The 16710-nt window shown below is 38.3% G+C and overlaps 1 protein-coding gene and 1 pseudogene across 1 annotated transcript in view; one reads left to right on the forward strand and one right to left on the reverse strand.

Moving 5' to 3' along the window:
* Ca8 (carbonic anhydrase 8) overlaps nucleotides 1–13974 on the reverse strand; it is a 96760-nt gene extending 82786 nt beyond the window's left edge. Inside the window, exons 1-2 of the mRNA XM_005322977.4 lie at nucleotides 13592–13974; nucleotides 12322–12513 (exon numbers count right to left, since the gene is read on the reverse strand). Of these exons, the coding sequence (XP_005323034.1) occupies nucleotides 12322–12513; nucleotides 13592–13691 (292 nt within the window). The 5' untranslated portion in view covers nucleotides 13692–13974. The remainder of the gene's footprint in view (nucleotides 1–12321; nucleotides 12514–13591) is intronic.
* LOC110597894 (mitochondrial inner membrane protease subunit 1 pseudogene) lies at nucleotides 2720–3756 on the forward strand (annotated as a pseudogene).
* Nucleotides 13975–16710: the final 2736 nt, after the last annotated feature.

The raw sequence follows: 16710 nt of genomic DNA on the forward strand, positions 1-16710 counted from the left end.
GGCCATTAGCATCAGATCACCTCACAGGATTTCAATGTTCTTGCTCATGTTTTACCTGCTTTAGGTCACATGACAAGCCCTAGGGGTCAGTGTTATCAGCCCCATGGACAAAAGAAAAAGATTGGCTAAGAGGGGCAAAGTGTGACCTGTCATATTCATCCAGCTAGCAAGCCCAGGACCAAGGACCAAGCTGGAATCCCCTGGCCTTCACCCTGGGGTGACATAGAGACAGTATCTGTAAGTGTGAACTAAAAATGATTCCTGGAAGCCTAGATTTCTGAACTGCAGCTCCTACTTTGAGAACTACATTTCATCTTATTTTCCAAGACAACCCAAAAAATATCTAAAAACATGGATCAAAAAGGTTTACACATTCATAGCTACAGTGCAGGCTCACTCCATCTTCCTCTTCAATAAACATCACATGATGGGGACTTTAAAATGTGTGAAATGTTTTTACTTCAAATAAATGCCACAGTTTCTGAACAATTTTCTCACTTCCTCCTTTGCCATAGCTGTCCAAACTTGGTCTTAAGAAAAATCAGGAAGGAGACCATAAGTCTACCTTCCACACATTACAACCCAACCCAGAAAGAAAAATACAAAGAGGGAGAGGATTTTCCTGCCTCACAAGTCATCCCAGCCCACATCAGCAAAAGGAGAAAGTACACCCTTCATCACAGACAGCAATGACCTGACCTGGGGCTTCAGCCAGTGAGTTCTGTAACCCTCTACTTTTAAAAGGCAGCAATAAAACTCTCTTAGAGGAGGCCCAGCTCCATGTTGCACAGAAAGAAAAAAGTGGCATTAGATGAAGCACATATGAAATGGGAAAGAGGATTAAAAAGAATCTTCATCCCATATACTCAAGCACATGCTCTCTCTCTAGCTCTCAATCTCTCTCTGAAACTGTTAGAGAGTGTTATCCAAGTACTTTCTTATGGAAATGGAAGTTATAGCTAATCCTAACAGTGATTTCAGGGAACCCAAAAGAGATCCACCTTACAAAAATATATTTCCCATCTGACTTCCCAATGCCCAATAATTCTTTAAAAGCCATAAAGTGTTTAAAGCAGGGAGATAAGGCTTTTATTTGAAATATCTGGAAATTCAGGCTACACAGATCCATGTTTTGATAGGGAAAAGTTCAAAGCCCCAAGAGGGGTCATTTATAAATGTTTTCTGATCAACTACTATACTGTGCCAAGCACTGCATGAATCACACACTGATACATGATACAATGATACACATACAAAATCCCTGACCTCACGGTTCTTACATTCTATTGAAATGTAAACTCAATAATTTATGAAGATCAAATTTCCCTGCGTATTATTCGGTCTCTACATGACAAGTTTATTTGTTGCAAAGTTATTATGTTCAATAAAATTTCAATGAAACAACAAGATCCTTATGGATCTTACATTCTATGAGGCTGAAGAGAAGGGAAGCTCTTTGCTCAGACCTGGTCCTCCAGAGAGAGGGGACAATTCCTTTCAGCCAGGAATCAGGCTCTGGGTATCTTTCATTTGCTACAGATGAATAATCCAAATTTAAACCACACTATAATCATGTGGCTGTACAAAGCCATTTAAAAAAGGACAAATATGGAATTCAGAGTTTTATGAGGTGCCAGGTAAAAGCACTACCTGTTCATCCCCCAAGAGGATTGTTTATAGACTAAAAGTAAATTGCAGCTCACTTTTATCCATTTGGCAACATCCTCTTAAAGTATTATTCTCTCTCTGTATAGCTTACATCTCTTTTATAAAGAAACCAGTCATGCCAAAAGGGGTGCTCTTTTCCTACATGAATGAATATCAAATTTTGCTGAATGATATTTGGTTATTATATGGCTACTTATTAGTTAGGTTAACATTAGACTCAATAAAAATACAATGAAACAACATGCTAAATATCCTTAAAATAACAAATTTGTGAAAAGAATTATGTAATAAATTGATGTCTTTGCTACTACCTCATTTTCTTAAATGCTCTTTAATAGCATGGCTATTAAGCTTATGAGACTTAAAAAGAGAAGTTTCCCAGAAGAATCTCCTGCAAAATGTGAGAATTACAAAAAGACTTGGTATATGTACATTTTCCTAAATCTAAGCTTCTATGATCGTTTGTGAAAAACAAATTTACCAGATAATTTGAAGGCTGATGCTCATTTCACTTGAGTTTGACTTTAAGATCAACTCCACGCCTGGTCCTGTGCTGACCACTGAATATACAAAGTAAAGGGATCCAGTCTTAGTAATGGCCAAGCATTCAAACTGCTGAAGAAATCACACTTAGTAGTCCAAGTAGGAGGCATCAGGGACAGGAAAGGAACGTGGACAGGTAGTAAGAGGGAGCCCAGCCAAGTCAAAAACAAATGGGGATCAGGAAGTTGGGGAGACTTTCTGAAGACGACAATAGCTATGCTAAGTGGAAAAGTGCAACTGAAGCAAAGAGAAGAGGCTTAGAAAGGCTTAGTGTTGTGAAACAGCATAACTTTGTTCCAAGAATAAATAAAAAGAGAGGTAACCAACAGTCAGAGGCAGGTTCATAACATGGGCCCCAGAAGGAGATTTGCAGCCTAGGTGCTAGAATTTATCCTGCAGGGAACCATAGAGGGCTTCTGTGCAGGGAACTAACATGACTATCTTTGCATGGTGAAATACTACTCCAGGGTCTGCACACACATCAGAATACCAAAGGGCAAGCCTCACCATGAGAAAGCTGCTGCTGTGGCCCAGGTAAAGACGGCAGGGCAGGAGACAAAGTCTGCTAAAGCCAGACTCCAACCAGAGGAGAAATGCCAGCGAGTCCCTGACACATCCCCTGAAGGACCCAAGGCTCAAACACTTTATTCTTAATAGGTCTAAAGATTTTATAACCTCAGGTAAAATATATGTATATGTATACACACATATATTCAAGCTCTTAAAAATTCCAAAAGAAATATTTGCTTTTAGCATTTTAAGTCTTTAAAGCAAAGGTCAATATTTTTTACTCTTCTCATTTTTTAGTATATAGTTCTATTTCATATAAAGAATAAATATCTTCAGTTCTCAGAGAAAGGCCTGAGTCTTGTGTAAGGATCTCCCAGATTCTTTGGGGTCAGAGGAGTCCAGACACCATGGATCACCCACACAGTATTGAAACATGCTTTAGATTGTTTTTTCTGTAAACCCTGCAACTACCCTAAAAACTGAATGTGTTGTGGAACAGACCTATTGCCAAATGATGGCAGAACTGACATAGAACTGTGCTTCATGGTATTGTGGGCAACACCTTTCAACTTGGTGGCTGTACTATTTAACATGGCTTTACGAGCTCATGACAATTGAATATGCTGGTGGTGTTGTAATGTGCTCCAGACCATCAATGGGGCTTACAATTCAAAATCCAAAAACTGTCCTGCAGAAAATCTTAGCCAACATTGTTATGGTATCCAAAGAGATGCTACTGTGATTGCAAAAAGCCCAAGTGACCCAAAATCAAACATTGGTAAAAGAATGATTTGTTTGAAAGAAGACAAAATCCTCACTACTAGTCCATCAGATTTCTTTAAAAGCCATAATTATTCACCAACAGGCAATATTTAATTAGAAGGTGATAATCTACAGAATTCTACAAAATCCAGGTTCTACAAACCTACTCTACCTGGATGAACAAGTGAAGGAAATTTCTTTAAGATTTGAACTCTGAGTGATTCTGGATTTCCATGTGACAGCCTAAGTGGCCACAGATTTTCTGATAACTAGTAAGCATTTATTCTTATGACTTAATTACTGTCTCCTATTCAAGTGAATTGATGACAGCTATTGAAAACATGTACTTACCAACAAACTACTTGCTGTTCAATATATGTATGTGTATGCACACATATACACATACATGTATATGTATATATATATATTCAAGCTCTTAAAGGCAGAGATCAGGGCTAAAGGTGTGGCTCAGTGTTAAGAGTATTTTCCTTACATTCATGAGGTCGCATTCATGAGACCTTCCATTTGTTCCCCAGCATTAAAAAAAAAATAGAAATCATAGCAATAGCACGGATAGTAGGTCAGTTGGTCACACTGGGAAAAGTGAAGCAGATTAAAGTAACTGTCCAGGTAATTCAAGTTCTCCAAATAAATAAGATAGTCACACAGAAATTTAACCCTGACCTCTCATATAAATAAAAAATTTAGAACCTCTTCAGCAAAAACAATGTCAAAATATCTTTGACAACTTCATCTTTGCATCAGCAAGGTTGCTAAGAAACACCATAAAAAGGTGTCACGTTTTGGGGGAAGGGTGTGATTAATAATTATCATCTAGCCTAAAATTAGTATTGAGAATTGTAAAAGACCCAGAAGTAAAATTTCCTAATTAAAGTTTCTATAATAAGTTTCTACAAAGGGAACAAATGACCTATCCTGAACAGCAAATTCTCCCATACTGATAGCCCATTAAAAATGTCATTACTTTAACATACTCCTGATAGTCAGATGGAATCACATGCTATTGCACAGGCCTGGGCAGTCCCCCACCTTCTCACTACCTAAGTATCTAATCACTCAGGCTAGAAATTTATACACCAGTAACCCTCATCTGCTGCTGCATTTTCTGTAGTATCAGTTACCCATGGTCAAACACAACTTGAAAATACTGAACGGAAAATTCTAGAAAGAGAGAAACATTCACATACCTATTATTACAGTATATTTTTGTAATAGTTCTATTTTATTATAATTTAAAGCTGTTAATCTCTTACTATACCTAATTTATCAATTAAACTTTATCATAGGTATATAAGATAGAAATAAATAATATATGTAGAATTTGGTATAATCCATTTCAGGCATCTACTGAGGGTCTTGGAACATATCACTCATCAATAAGTAAGGATTACTATAATTTTTATATTTTTAAAACTGTATTTTTGTATTTATGCTACTGTTCATACCACAAATATTTTCAACTTTTAATTTGTCTATGAACCTTAAGTGTTAAGATTCATGCATACAATGATTCACCTGTCCTACTGAGAAATAAAATGACACATAGGGCAGCCTTAATAAACTTTAATAAACTTAATAAACCTTAATAAAATTCCAGGAGATAACAGGACCAATGGTGTGGTCAGGTCACCCCCAGAACACAATGCTTGGTTCAAATCCACATTGAGAGGAACTCAGCTGCCTTAAAATATGCCCAGTGTGGAGGTAAAGGCAAGGTGGCAAGACCCAACAGGCAGACACCTCTAACGATTCTTTCCTCTCCCTTTTCTACATGGTTAATTCCTGGAGTTCCATGAACTGCACCTCAGAAATCTCTGTCACCTCTCCTTTTCCACTGATCCTGTGATGGCTTTGGTCTTGGGTAATTCAGTCTCTTGCACTGAACTTCAAAAAAAGAGATCTCTAGCTCCCAGATCTCTCTCAGATACCATTTCATTCCATACTGTGACATTAATTTTCCTAAAGCAACATGTTAATTGTGAGTTTATTCTACAGGAAAAAAATATATTGTACTCTTCAGAGTCTATTCAGGGTCCCTCATGAATATGCTTCAACACACCCTCTCTATTACATTTCCCATCACCTTCACCATTTCCTTTTACCATGAATCTTCCCTCCTAGCTGTACTAAAGGATCTTCCTTTCCTTACACGGTCCAGATCTGGACCCTTCCCACGTTTATGTTTCTTCTGCATGCTGTCTCTTCCTCCCACCATGTCCATATGCTCTTCACCCATTTGGGATCATTTCAAATATTACCTTCTCCACAAACCATTCCCTGATCCTTCCCACTCAAAATCATCTTTCCCTGTATACCTATCTTCCATGACCTTCCAGTGTAACCTCCTAGAGGATAGGTATGGGATATGATTTAGGTTTACCTTACCCAAAGTAATATAACTCCTTGCATATGGTGAAACAAAGATTGCAAGCTCCAACCTTCAGGCCATAGGAAAACACGAAACATGCAAGACAGGTACACATCTCCAGCTTCTCCTGGCAATCAAACACCTGGAAAACCAGGCATGCTCTCTGCAGCTTGCCCGTTTCCCACGGTCTCCTCCTGGCCATGCTGACTCCCAACATCACAGATGAAGCAGAGAGTCAGTAGCTATTTTCAATCTTCTCCTGCCTGGCTGCTGACATTTATAGTGTCTGTCTAGCTCTTAGAGACAAGTCTGTTTTTAACTACTATTAATATTTTTTGAGGGATGAAGGACCATCATATCAGTTGAATGATCAAAATACATGTCTGCAAGAGAAAAAAGTGGCAACTGTGTGGTACCATGACAATGGTCAGTACTTTAATGAATTTTGTGTGGAAGTACAATTATATTTATTCTATGTAGGTCCAGAGTCCTAAAATAGAAAGCAATAGGAAAGATGACAGAATTTTCTGAGTTTTGGAATTGCTCAAATGCAAAATGAATTTTCATCCCTGAGCTGTTCAAGCTGATGCTCCCAAACCTTGCCAGACGGTTTGAGAAGGGAGACTGATTGACTGCCCTCCTGGGACCTGTTTCACATGGAGAATCTGTGACTGCAGACCCTTTCCTAAATGCATTGGCTGTCTAAGTAAAGTAACACACACTCTGTATGGGAGTGCTGCTTATGGAGTGCATGCAACATAAGAAGAGAAGAAGGTCAAGGAGCAAATCCTGAGGAACCCTATTATTTAAGGATCATAGAGGATGAAGACCTGGCAGAAAAATGTGGCAATCAAAACTAAGAAAGGTCAGAACAGTGTGTTTCACAGCTACCAACATGAGAGGAGTTCCAAAAATTTCAAAGGCAGCAGAGGTAATGAACGCACTGCAAGAATATTGAGGTGCCCATTGGATTTAGGGGACAATAAGGTCACCGGTGACCTTAGTATGAGAAGTTCCAGCAGAAGCATGGGTAGTTGGATGGAGCAGCAAGCACGTGCTCATGAAATGCCTCAAATTTAAAGTAAGACCCATATCTCCAAACCAAGCTTTACTTTGGCAAGTATACACATTTAAAATATGCTACAATTGTTGTAACCCTTTTGAGTAATTCTCTATGATTTTTTTCAGATGAACACAAAGACCAAAGGAGGAGGGAAGGAGAAAGAGGGAAGGAAGAAAGGAGGAAAAGAGCTAAGGTGAGAGGGAGGAAGGAAAAGGAAAATCTAAGGATCTCAGGCCACTGAGAGTCTCAGGTTTCAGCACAGTGGGGCATACAAATTTGGTCTTAATTTAAAAAAAAACTGTGCATATAAAATGCATTTTTTTGGTTTAAAAAGACAGTGCACTGCATTTGAAGTTAGACAAGGAGGATTGTACTCCAACATTTATCTTCCCTCCCTTCTCCATCCTCACTAAACTAAAAGAGTAAAAATTTGCAGTAGTAAAATGAACAAGAGTAGAGAGAACAGCACACAAATGCAGAAAACAAAAACTAAACAATCAAACAAACAAACAAAAAAATTCCAGGGAGCTGTTAAATGTCTTAAAAGATAAATGATTGAGCAAAACAAAAGCTATAAGAAGGGGAAGCCCACACAAGAAGTGGACAAGTCTATCACAAAATCTGGTTGCTATGGTTAGATGCATGTGCCCTCTCCCGAACACAATAGCATTAAAGCTAGAAGTGATCAGGAGGTAATCAGGTCTTGAATGGGATTAGTGCCTTGGTGGGGGGGGTCGTCCAGGGAGCCATTCATCCCTTTTTGTCTGTCTGCTGCATGAAGACACAGCCAAGAAGTGTCATCTATGGAGCAAAGAGTGGGCCCTGTCCAGACACTGAATTCACCTGCACCTTGATCTTGAACTTCCCAGACAAGTCTGAGGTCTTTTGTTACAGCAGCCAAGCGGAGTAATACACCAGGAAAGAATTAAGAAGTACAGGCATTAGAGATTTCAGGATGTGGAGGTACAGAATGGGAAAGAAAAAAACAGACGGTAGATTTAAATTATTTAAAAAGAACAGTCAGGCCTCTGGATTTCATTCCCCAGGGCCAGGCAGCTACCATTCACCTTCCCTGACAAAGGATGAAACAAATGTGAACATGCCAAACAGTGCCACTCTCCTGTCTGGGCCAACAGTCAGAATGTGGGCAGTCAGGTATGAGTCATCCCCCAACCCAAAACACAACCAAAAGGCAGATAAATTCCTAGAAAGTGTCAGAACCTACAAAACCTTCTCCACATGGGCAGGTCCTTGCCTGATCGCATTACCAAGAAGTCAACGCACACCTCAATCCCTGCTTATATGCAGAGTTTACAGACCACTTTTTTAATATTTATTTTTTAGTTGTAGTTGGACACAATACCTTTATTTTGTGTATTTATTTTTTTATGTGGTGCTGAGGATCAAACTCAGGACCCCGCACATGCGAAGTGAGCGCTCTACCACTGAGCCACAACCCCAGCCCTTACAGATCACTTTTTAAACTCATTCTTAAATAGAAACAAAGAACCGAAATCACTAGATGTTTGATAAGCACCTCCAAAATAAAAGAGAGGGTCAAAAACAAAAAGAAGAAGGAACCCACAATGAACAGACACCCTTGGGACATAGGAAAGGACCAATACAGAAAAGGATGAAGAAAGAACTCACATTCATGAAATATTGGATACCAGATTTTAAAAAATCAAAATATTTTTTCCCTAAAATCAGCACCTATTTTTAGAAATTAAAAATCAGAACCAAAAAAAAAAAAAGTTAACATAAAAACTGAAAGGCATAAATTGGGGAAATCTAGCAGAAAGCAGACGAAAAAGGTAAAGAGAAAGGCAGAGATAAACAAATGGAAAAAGAAAAAAATTAAAATGTATCTATGAAATGATACAAGAAATATAAGAAAATTTCTAAGAAATAAAAGACACAATTATTCTAGTTGAAAGGACTCAAAAGGAACCCAGCACAGAGTCGGGAGGAGGGGACCAAAAAAACCACACCACACTAAACACTAAAAAAAAAAAAAACACCATATGACTGAAGTCAAAAAGCAGATGGCAATGGCACTAGATCTTTCCACTGCAAGACTGGAAGCTAAAAAGGCAATGGAGTGATGATATCCAATATCAAATGACACCAGAAAACATTTTCCAAACCAGCACCATCCCAGGTAAATGCAATGGAGTGTGAGGTATAATAATGACACCTTTGCAAATACACAAAGCATCCAATCATTTGCCCTTGATGTGCCCTTTTTCTCAGAAAGTTCCTGGAAGATGAACATAGGAGGGAGCAGACCAAGAAACCCCCTGAAATGACAGAGCAACCCCAAAAGAGGATGATGGATGACACAGCCTTCAGGAAACATGGGATCCAACAAAGGAAAGAAAGGGACTTTGAAGGTACAAGGTCCTAGTAGTGCGAGTGATGACCTTAAAGGAGGCTGAGAAACCAGCAGTTCAAAGAGGAAGAACAACATAGAGCAGAAGAAAGGTCAAGGTGGATGGAGGACAGACTTTTGTATGCTTCTGTAAGTACTGAGAAAAGATCTGTGATCTGTCAGAGTTTGAAAAAGAATTTATGATAAATAAATAAATAAAGGAACAAAAACCACATTAACTCCATAAAAAAAATATTCATTGTTTGATAAGGAAACAGAATATAGTCTTAGCTGTAAATAATAATAAAACCACTGAGCACTGATTTAAATATAAATACAATTGAAGTATATGAGGACAATAGGGGTAGTTAAATTACAAGAGGAAAGAGTAATAAGAGAACTGACTTCATCTTCCATGGCAGGGCATTAAAAAATATCCTAAACACCAGAGCACAACAGAATAACCACATTATTAGGAAATGTAAAGGTAACTACATGAGAAACAGCTAAAAAGGTTCAAAGCAGTTGTCACTAGAGAAAAGAAGTTGCAGTTGGGAGAGTTAGGGCACTAGCAGAGGCAGAACTATAATAATATTTGGCTATTTAAATATGTATATTCCATTTTGATTAAAATAAATAAATAAATAAATGACAGGTAAAGAGAAAGGGCTTACAGACATTTTCTTTAAGAAGTATAAATACTCTAGCAAAAAAAATAATCTACTGGTCAAGAAATATATTTTCTAGTTAATTTTTGAGTTTGCAGAAATACTGAAAGGGAAGAAACCATGAGGAAGAAATCATTAAAGTAGCAGGAAGGTGACAGAGCATCAAAAGGAGGAAGGTCTCCAAGGAGGAAGAGAATAAGTGCATCCATATCAGCCTAGACAAAAATACAGAGTTCTTCCTCAGTGGACAGGGTAGAGGATGCGGGAAGGAGGAAAGGAAAATAGAGGTAGGTGAGGAAGAAACCTCTCATGGCTAGATGGTGGAGACATAGCCTGACGTCTCTACATGGGAATGAAGTAAAGAAGTAAGATCCTGAAGAAAACCTTAAGAAAATGGCAAGTACAGGCTGGGACTGAGTGGCTGAGTACTGAGTGGCAGAGCGCCTGATTAGCACATGGGAGGCCCTGCACCACATAAAAATAAATAAACGTATTGCATTCAACTACAACTAAAATATAAATATTTTTCAAAAAAAAAAAAGAAAGAAAATGGCAAGTCCTGCCAGGAGTAGGGGTGCTCATCTATGATCTCAGCAACTCAGGAAGCTAAGAGAAACTCAAGTTTGAGGCCAGCCTCAGCAACTTATCAAAGCCCTGTCCCCTGTCTCAAAACAAAACATAAAAAGGGGTAGAGAGGGACTGAGGTTGTGGCTCAGCAGTACAGCACTCGCCTAGCATGTGCAATGGAGGCCCTGGGTTCAATCCTCAGCACCACATGAAAAAATAAATAAATAAAATAAAGTTATTGTGTCCAACTATAACTAAAAAATAAATATATTTTTTAAAGCAGGGTGGGAATATAGCTCAGTGGTGAAGCACCTCTGTGTTCAATCCCCAATTACAAAAAAAAAAGAAAGGTAAGTCCAATTTGATGAGTAAATTTGATTTTTTGATTTTCACATCATTCAATGTGGTATTTGTACATAATCATTTTCTATGCTTCAATACTTTCTAAAAGATTCATATCATGTTTACACTAGAACTGTTAACAATGTGTTTTCACCATGACTCCTCAAGAATGCTCTTATATATTTGTATACAACCAAACTCATCATGGTGCCTAACATGAAATGACTTTTTGTTGTATGAATCTATAAACATGTATTTCCAGAAGTACAAATGGATATCCCATTCAGACTGTAGGCAATCAATACATCATATCATACACATGTACTACCTTAAAGTGTTTTTATATGCCAGAACAGTCAGCATTCAATAACTTTACATATACTTAAAAATAATGTCTACTGTCCCATCATAGATAAACCTTCCCCAAAAAAATTCTGACTTAAGTTTTATATGTCTCATGATGAAATATATACAAAACGAAGGATCTCTTAGGGTGATGCCCCCATCTTGACTATCAAAACAACAGGAAAGACTACATGGATCTCCAACTCTCTCATGGGTTCTAACTTAAACTTCAGAGACATTCATAATCAATAAAAAAATCCATAGTTGGAAATCAATACCTGCCATACCTAATAATAAACCTAAACATTTTATGGCTTAAAGTACAAATTTGTTGATTTGAAACTAATTTAAACACAATTTCTGTTTATCAAGCATGTCCTAATATTTCAAAATACTCTAATTTTACATTCTTTCCAAGATAGAAAGATAGTAATTTTTCACTATAAAAAACATGATATTAATGCTAATTTTTAAACAAATCTGTTTATACTCAAAACTGATTTCCTTGAAAATTACTATTTTTCCACAAAATATTTCAGATCCATCTCAAAGAGGTTCAGGTATGGAGGGAATTTAAAAAATAAGTAAAAGCAAGAGCTTCATTTGCCATTTAAATGGTTTTAGTTTTTTGAGGATTTTTAGTGCTATTAATTAATATTAGTTTAATAAAGACAATTAATTTGCAAAGTCTATCTCCAGTGCCAGATTATGTCAATGAGTTCTAACTTCAGTTTCACAAAGTAGCAAAACAGAATTATAATTTTCTAAATGATTTCAGCTAATTAACAATTTAGAACAAAATATAATTGGTACACTTTCCCTTATATTTCACAAAGTTCAAAAAACTAAGTTCCAGTTATATTACATGAAAAAAATAATTATGAAATAATTATGAAATCTTCATAATTTCACCCTTTTAGCCTTTCAGAATTGTTTCAGAATACCCCCCAAAAAATGTATTTTATGGTACAAAAAGATCTCCTGAAAATAGAGCTTTGTTGGCTGTACCTTTAACATACAGTTTAAATCAGAGTCTACAGCTTCCTTAATGACTTCTAGTTTCAAGAGGGCATGAACATGTTTTCTAAAATACCTGATTTGGACTTCAGAATAACCTGAATAGTATGTCCATCATTGGTGACTTCACAGTCCCGGCAGACCACATAATTTGGAGAGAGGCGGACATCCAGCAGGGAGGGGTCATACCTAGCTTCTCTTGAATTTAGGTTAATAGGAGACTGGTATTCCCCGTTAGCATCAGGAAACACCAAGCCCCACTCAACACCTAAGGACACAATGAAAAGAAAAAAAAAAATCAGGAACAGGTTAAGAAAAAAAAAAGTAAGTTAAAGTAAAATTTAACATGTGAAAACTAGTTTAAAGTCTTATAACGTTTGATGTTATGAAGAGGGTTTTGACTACTACAGCTCTACAAATGAAATATGGTGTATGTGAATTTTTGCACTCATTATATAAATGATCTGATATTATCAAATACACATACAAAATCCTTAACTAATGAATTTGTTAAGACAAACAGTATTTTGTCTACATAGATATAATAATTAATGGCTCTAGAAAATTAAAGTCATCTCTAAGTGACTATACAAAAAAATATATCACAAAAAAAAATTCCTGGACTCTTTAGTTCAATTATGTTCAGGACTTAGGAAATAACCTGAAACTTTCAACATGCTTAGTGAGAGCCAAGAACTATCACTGTCTTATCAGAAATGCAAACTCGGTGAAGTGTGCATAAGGATAACTAGATACACATAAATGTACTCCTTCCAAATATTTTACAATTAAAACTGTACATTCTATATTTCAGTATATGTAGAAACATCAGCACTAAAGGTGAGCTACTGAGAACCCTACGTCTTCGGGGATAAATTTGGGAAACTAAATTTCTCTTTGATAAAAAGTCAACCCCTTCTCCCAAGTCCACAGATCCAGTTTGAAACTTAGGACTAAGTTTTCTAAAGACTTGAGCGTTGTTACTATCCGTCATGAAAAGACTACAAAGCAATAAATAGTTTCACTGCCATCTCAAAATATTAACATGTACCGCGACTCTTCTTGGCTATTCTTTTAAGTCCCCGCTGCCTGGCAGCAGCAGGTGCGAACCATCAAGGGGCAAGAAGACCAAACACCTACACCCTCCCAGGTCACGAACCTGGGCGGGCGGCGAGAGAACGCAGGCGGCGGGCACGCCTCCCTGAAGCGCCTCTAGCCCTGAAAGATGGCAGTGACCCGGTGAGACACAGTGGACGCGAGCGACAACCGCAGGGCGCAGAGCCACGCGCTCCGCGGGACACTAACGCGCCGACCCGTGCCCGACACCCAGACGCGTAATGGGTTACCTTCCTCATAGCCCCACTCCACGCCCTCCTCCTCTTCCTCTTCATCCTCCTCCTTCTCTGGGAAGGCGACGGTATCTTCGATGAAGCTCAGGTCAGCCATAAGAAAGTCCCGGGTGTCTCAGCGCTCTCTCCACAGGTGACTGCGCCTGGGCAGGACCAGCGCTCCAAGGTGCGCGTGGGAGTGTGTGTGCGCGCGCGGGGGTGCAACGTGCTGTGAGTGTGTGCGCGCCGCCGTGGGCGTGGGAGCGCGTGCTAGAGAGTGTCCGCGGGTGCGGAGCGGGCGGTCGTACAGCCGGCCCGGAGCTGGGCAGCAACCAGCCACGCAACGCGCCTGGACTCTGGGTGCAGACGGGGAACCGCGGCAGGACTGGGAGCAAGCGATCGGTGATTTATAAACCCGGCTGGGGCGTGTCTGCACGCGAGGATCCGCCCCCTTCGCTCAACGGCCTGGGGACCCACAGAGTGAACTGCAGGAAACAGGGCTTCAGGACTACAGACGAAAGCACAGAAGGAATATGGGCACCCCACGTCCTCTCCGCGAGGTGGTCCGCACCACCCCCGTGTCTTCTTTTCAAAGCCCCCCCCCTCCTTGCAAATCTCCTAAAGTCAGCCCTCAGGACCCCACACCCCGGCCTGGAACACACGCTCTCTTCATTTATTTATTTCATCTTTACTCCAGGAAATACCAAAAGAGATTTGGAGAGGAGAAAGATGGAGGGAAGAAATGACAACTGAAAGACCCCTTAACAAAATTTTTAAAAAGGATTTCTCCCCCAGAATCTTTTTATTACTAAGCATTTAATTCATCCTTAGAACATAGTGAAAACGAGCGTGGAAATTTTTCTGAGATAGTTGGGATTCCTAAAAACATTTCAGGAAAAAAAGATAGTTTTAATGTCGAAACGAAGATATTCTTGGAGGAAAATTGTGCATATAAGAGTATTATTTCAAAGGCAAAACTAGTGAAGTGTTTGTAGCTTTGGAGACTCAGCTGCTACAGGCTCACCTTGCTGTGTACACAGCTCCCAATCACTTGGTGAAATCGTGTAAATAATGAAATGCACACATTGCATAACAGGAACTTTCCTGATCCAAAGCGGTCACATTGTTACCTTTTCAACATGCTTAATGATTTCAGCCCCCTTTTCCAGTGCCCTATTCGGTGGTAAACCCTAAACTGGTTGACTCCACATTTTTAGATTTATATGCCTAATAAGCTCAGATTCTAGCCTTAAGTACAATATGTTTTTCATATGCCCCCATGCACACGCCAAAATGTCTATTAGTAATTTGAATAGTCTTTGTTTTAAATCATGCTATCCTTATGAATGCTTGATTTTTCAAAAGGATAGAGATGATTGATTGGGGGAATGTTTGGATTCTGTGCTCCTGTCCTTCAATGCCTGCTCAGCACCTTCACTTAAAAAAAAAAAAAAAAAAAGTCTAAATATTTTTTTTTAAGCTGGGGGGCTGGGAATATATATGGCTCATGGGTTGAGTGCCCCTGGGTTTAATCCTAAGTGTCAAACAAAACAACATATCACAAGCCTATTTCAAACCTCTCCAGAAAGTGGGTTGGGTCTGAAAGTGAGAAGAACTCAAATCAATCAATTCTACCACTTTCTGGAAAGTTCAGTAAAGTAAGTGAAAACTGCTTGCCAACTTCAGCTTTTAAGATTTCAAACATTTGTGTAATTTCTCTTTCCCCTTACTGCAAACACTAAGGCTGTTCTCATTCACAGGATCAAACCAGTCTGAGACTAAATCCAATCTTCATTCACTGTCTTCTGAGGCTTCTTCATTGGACAGTCTCTCTCTTATTTGCAAGTCAGTAAACCTGAGATTAGGCAAAGTCTACCCCAAAGACATAGCTATTAAAACTAGTGAGGACTACCAAAACTATTAACCACTTTCATGGAAGTTCTTCTAAAAGATTTCACTTATTTTTCTTTACTTGGAAACATTTTTTGCAATGTTGAACTTCTTTCAAGTTTCTTTTTAGAAATATGTTCACCCATTAATCAAACCCTACAACTAATGAACCCCATATAAAGGAGGACTTCACAAATAAAATCACTTTACCAATCTGAGCTCATACAGCAATAATAATTCCCTTTTTTCCTCAAGTGTACATAGATGTGATATTGTAACCATTGTGTAACCACCAATTACATTTAAAGAAAGTATTGCATAAACATAAAGATGCTTACCAAACCAGGAGACAGAAAAATCACCTAATCAAACAACTGAGTTTTCCTCAATTAAAGGGTGTGTGTGCATATTTACAAAGAATAGGCTGAAAGATTGAATTGTTAATATTGAATTTTGCAGCTAATAGACAATTTTGCATATAGCTGGCAATGCATTTCCATTCAAAACTGTGGTTGCCTACTGGACAAATATTTGTTGGCACATATTTGTTCTTTCTGGACTTTTTAGCATCGTTTGTGTAATGTTGCTCCTACAAGCAAGCACAAGATACCCTGTCCAGCCACATATGAGTCACTCCACTCTGCTTCCAAATATTCAATTAACATTCTTAATTGCTTTGAGACTGTGTGCTTCAGATTTCTGCTAATTAACAGCACCTTAAGACCTTCTCTCCTTAGGTCCCTGTACTATATTACCAACAAAGATGGAATTTCTATTTCTAGTTATTATAAAATGTCTGTCACCATAAAAACCTAAACACACAGATCAAAGATATAGGCCAATTCTTGGATTTACAAAATAGAACAAGCACATCTAAATCCAATATCAGAGAATCTAAAAATATTCATGCTCTATATTATGAATGTAAGTATTCTACATATCCCCTTGTATGATATTTAATCCCTTACAATGTAATATCATAATTGATCCTTTAAATTATTCTCATATTACTCACTTTTGATGTTTATATAACTAAGGACAAACTGCATCAGTAGAACAATTTCTTAGAACTAAGTCCTATATAACTAATTAGCATTATACCAAGAGAAAATAAATAGAAATATCTAAAAGGACAAACTAATCTAGATGTCAGAGGAACAGAGGTACTAAGAGTGATTCACAGCACCTGATAACCTGCACGGCCCTCTCCTCCCAATCTTTTCTCACCATATCCTACCTTACCAAGG

Source organism: Ictidomys tridecemlineatus, chromosome 7 (assembly GCF_052094955.1).
Source record: "Ictidomys tridecemlineatus isolate mIctTri1 chromosome 7, mIctTri1.hap1, whole genome shotgun sequence".
Lineage (NCBI taxonomy): Eukaryota > Metazoa > Chordata > Mammalia > Rodentia > Sciuridae > Ictidomys > Ictidomys tridecemlineatus.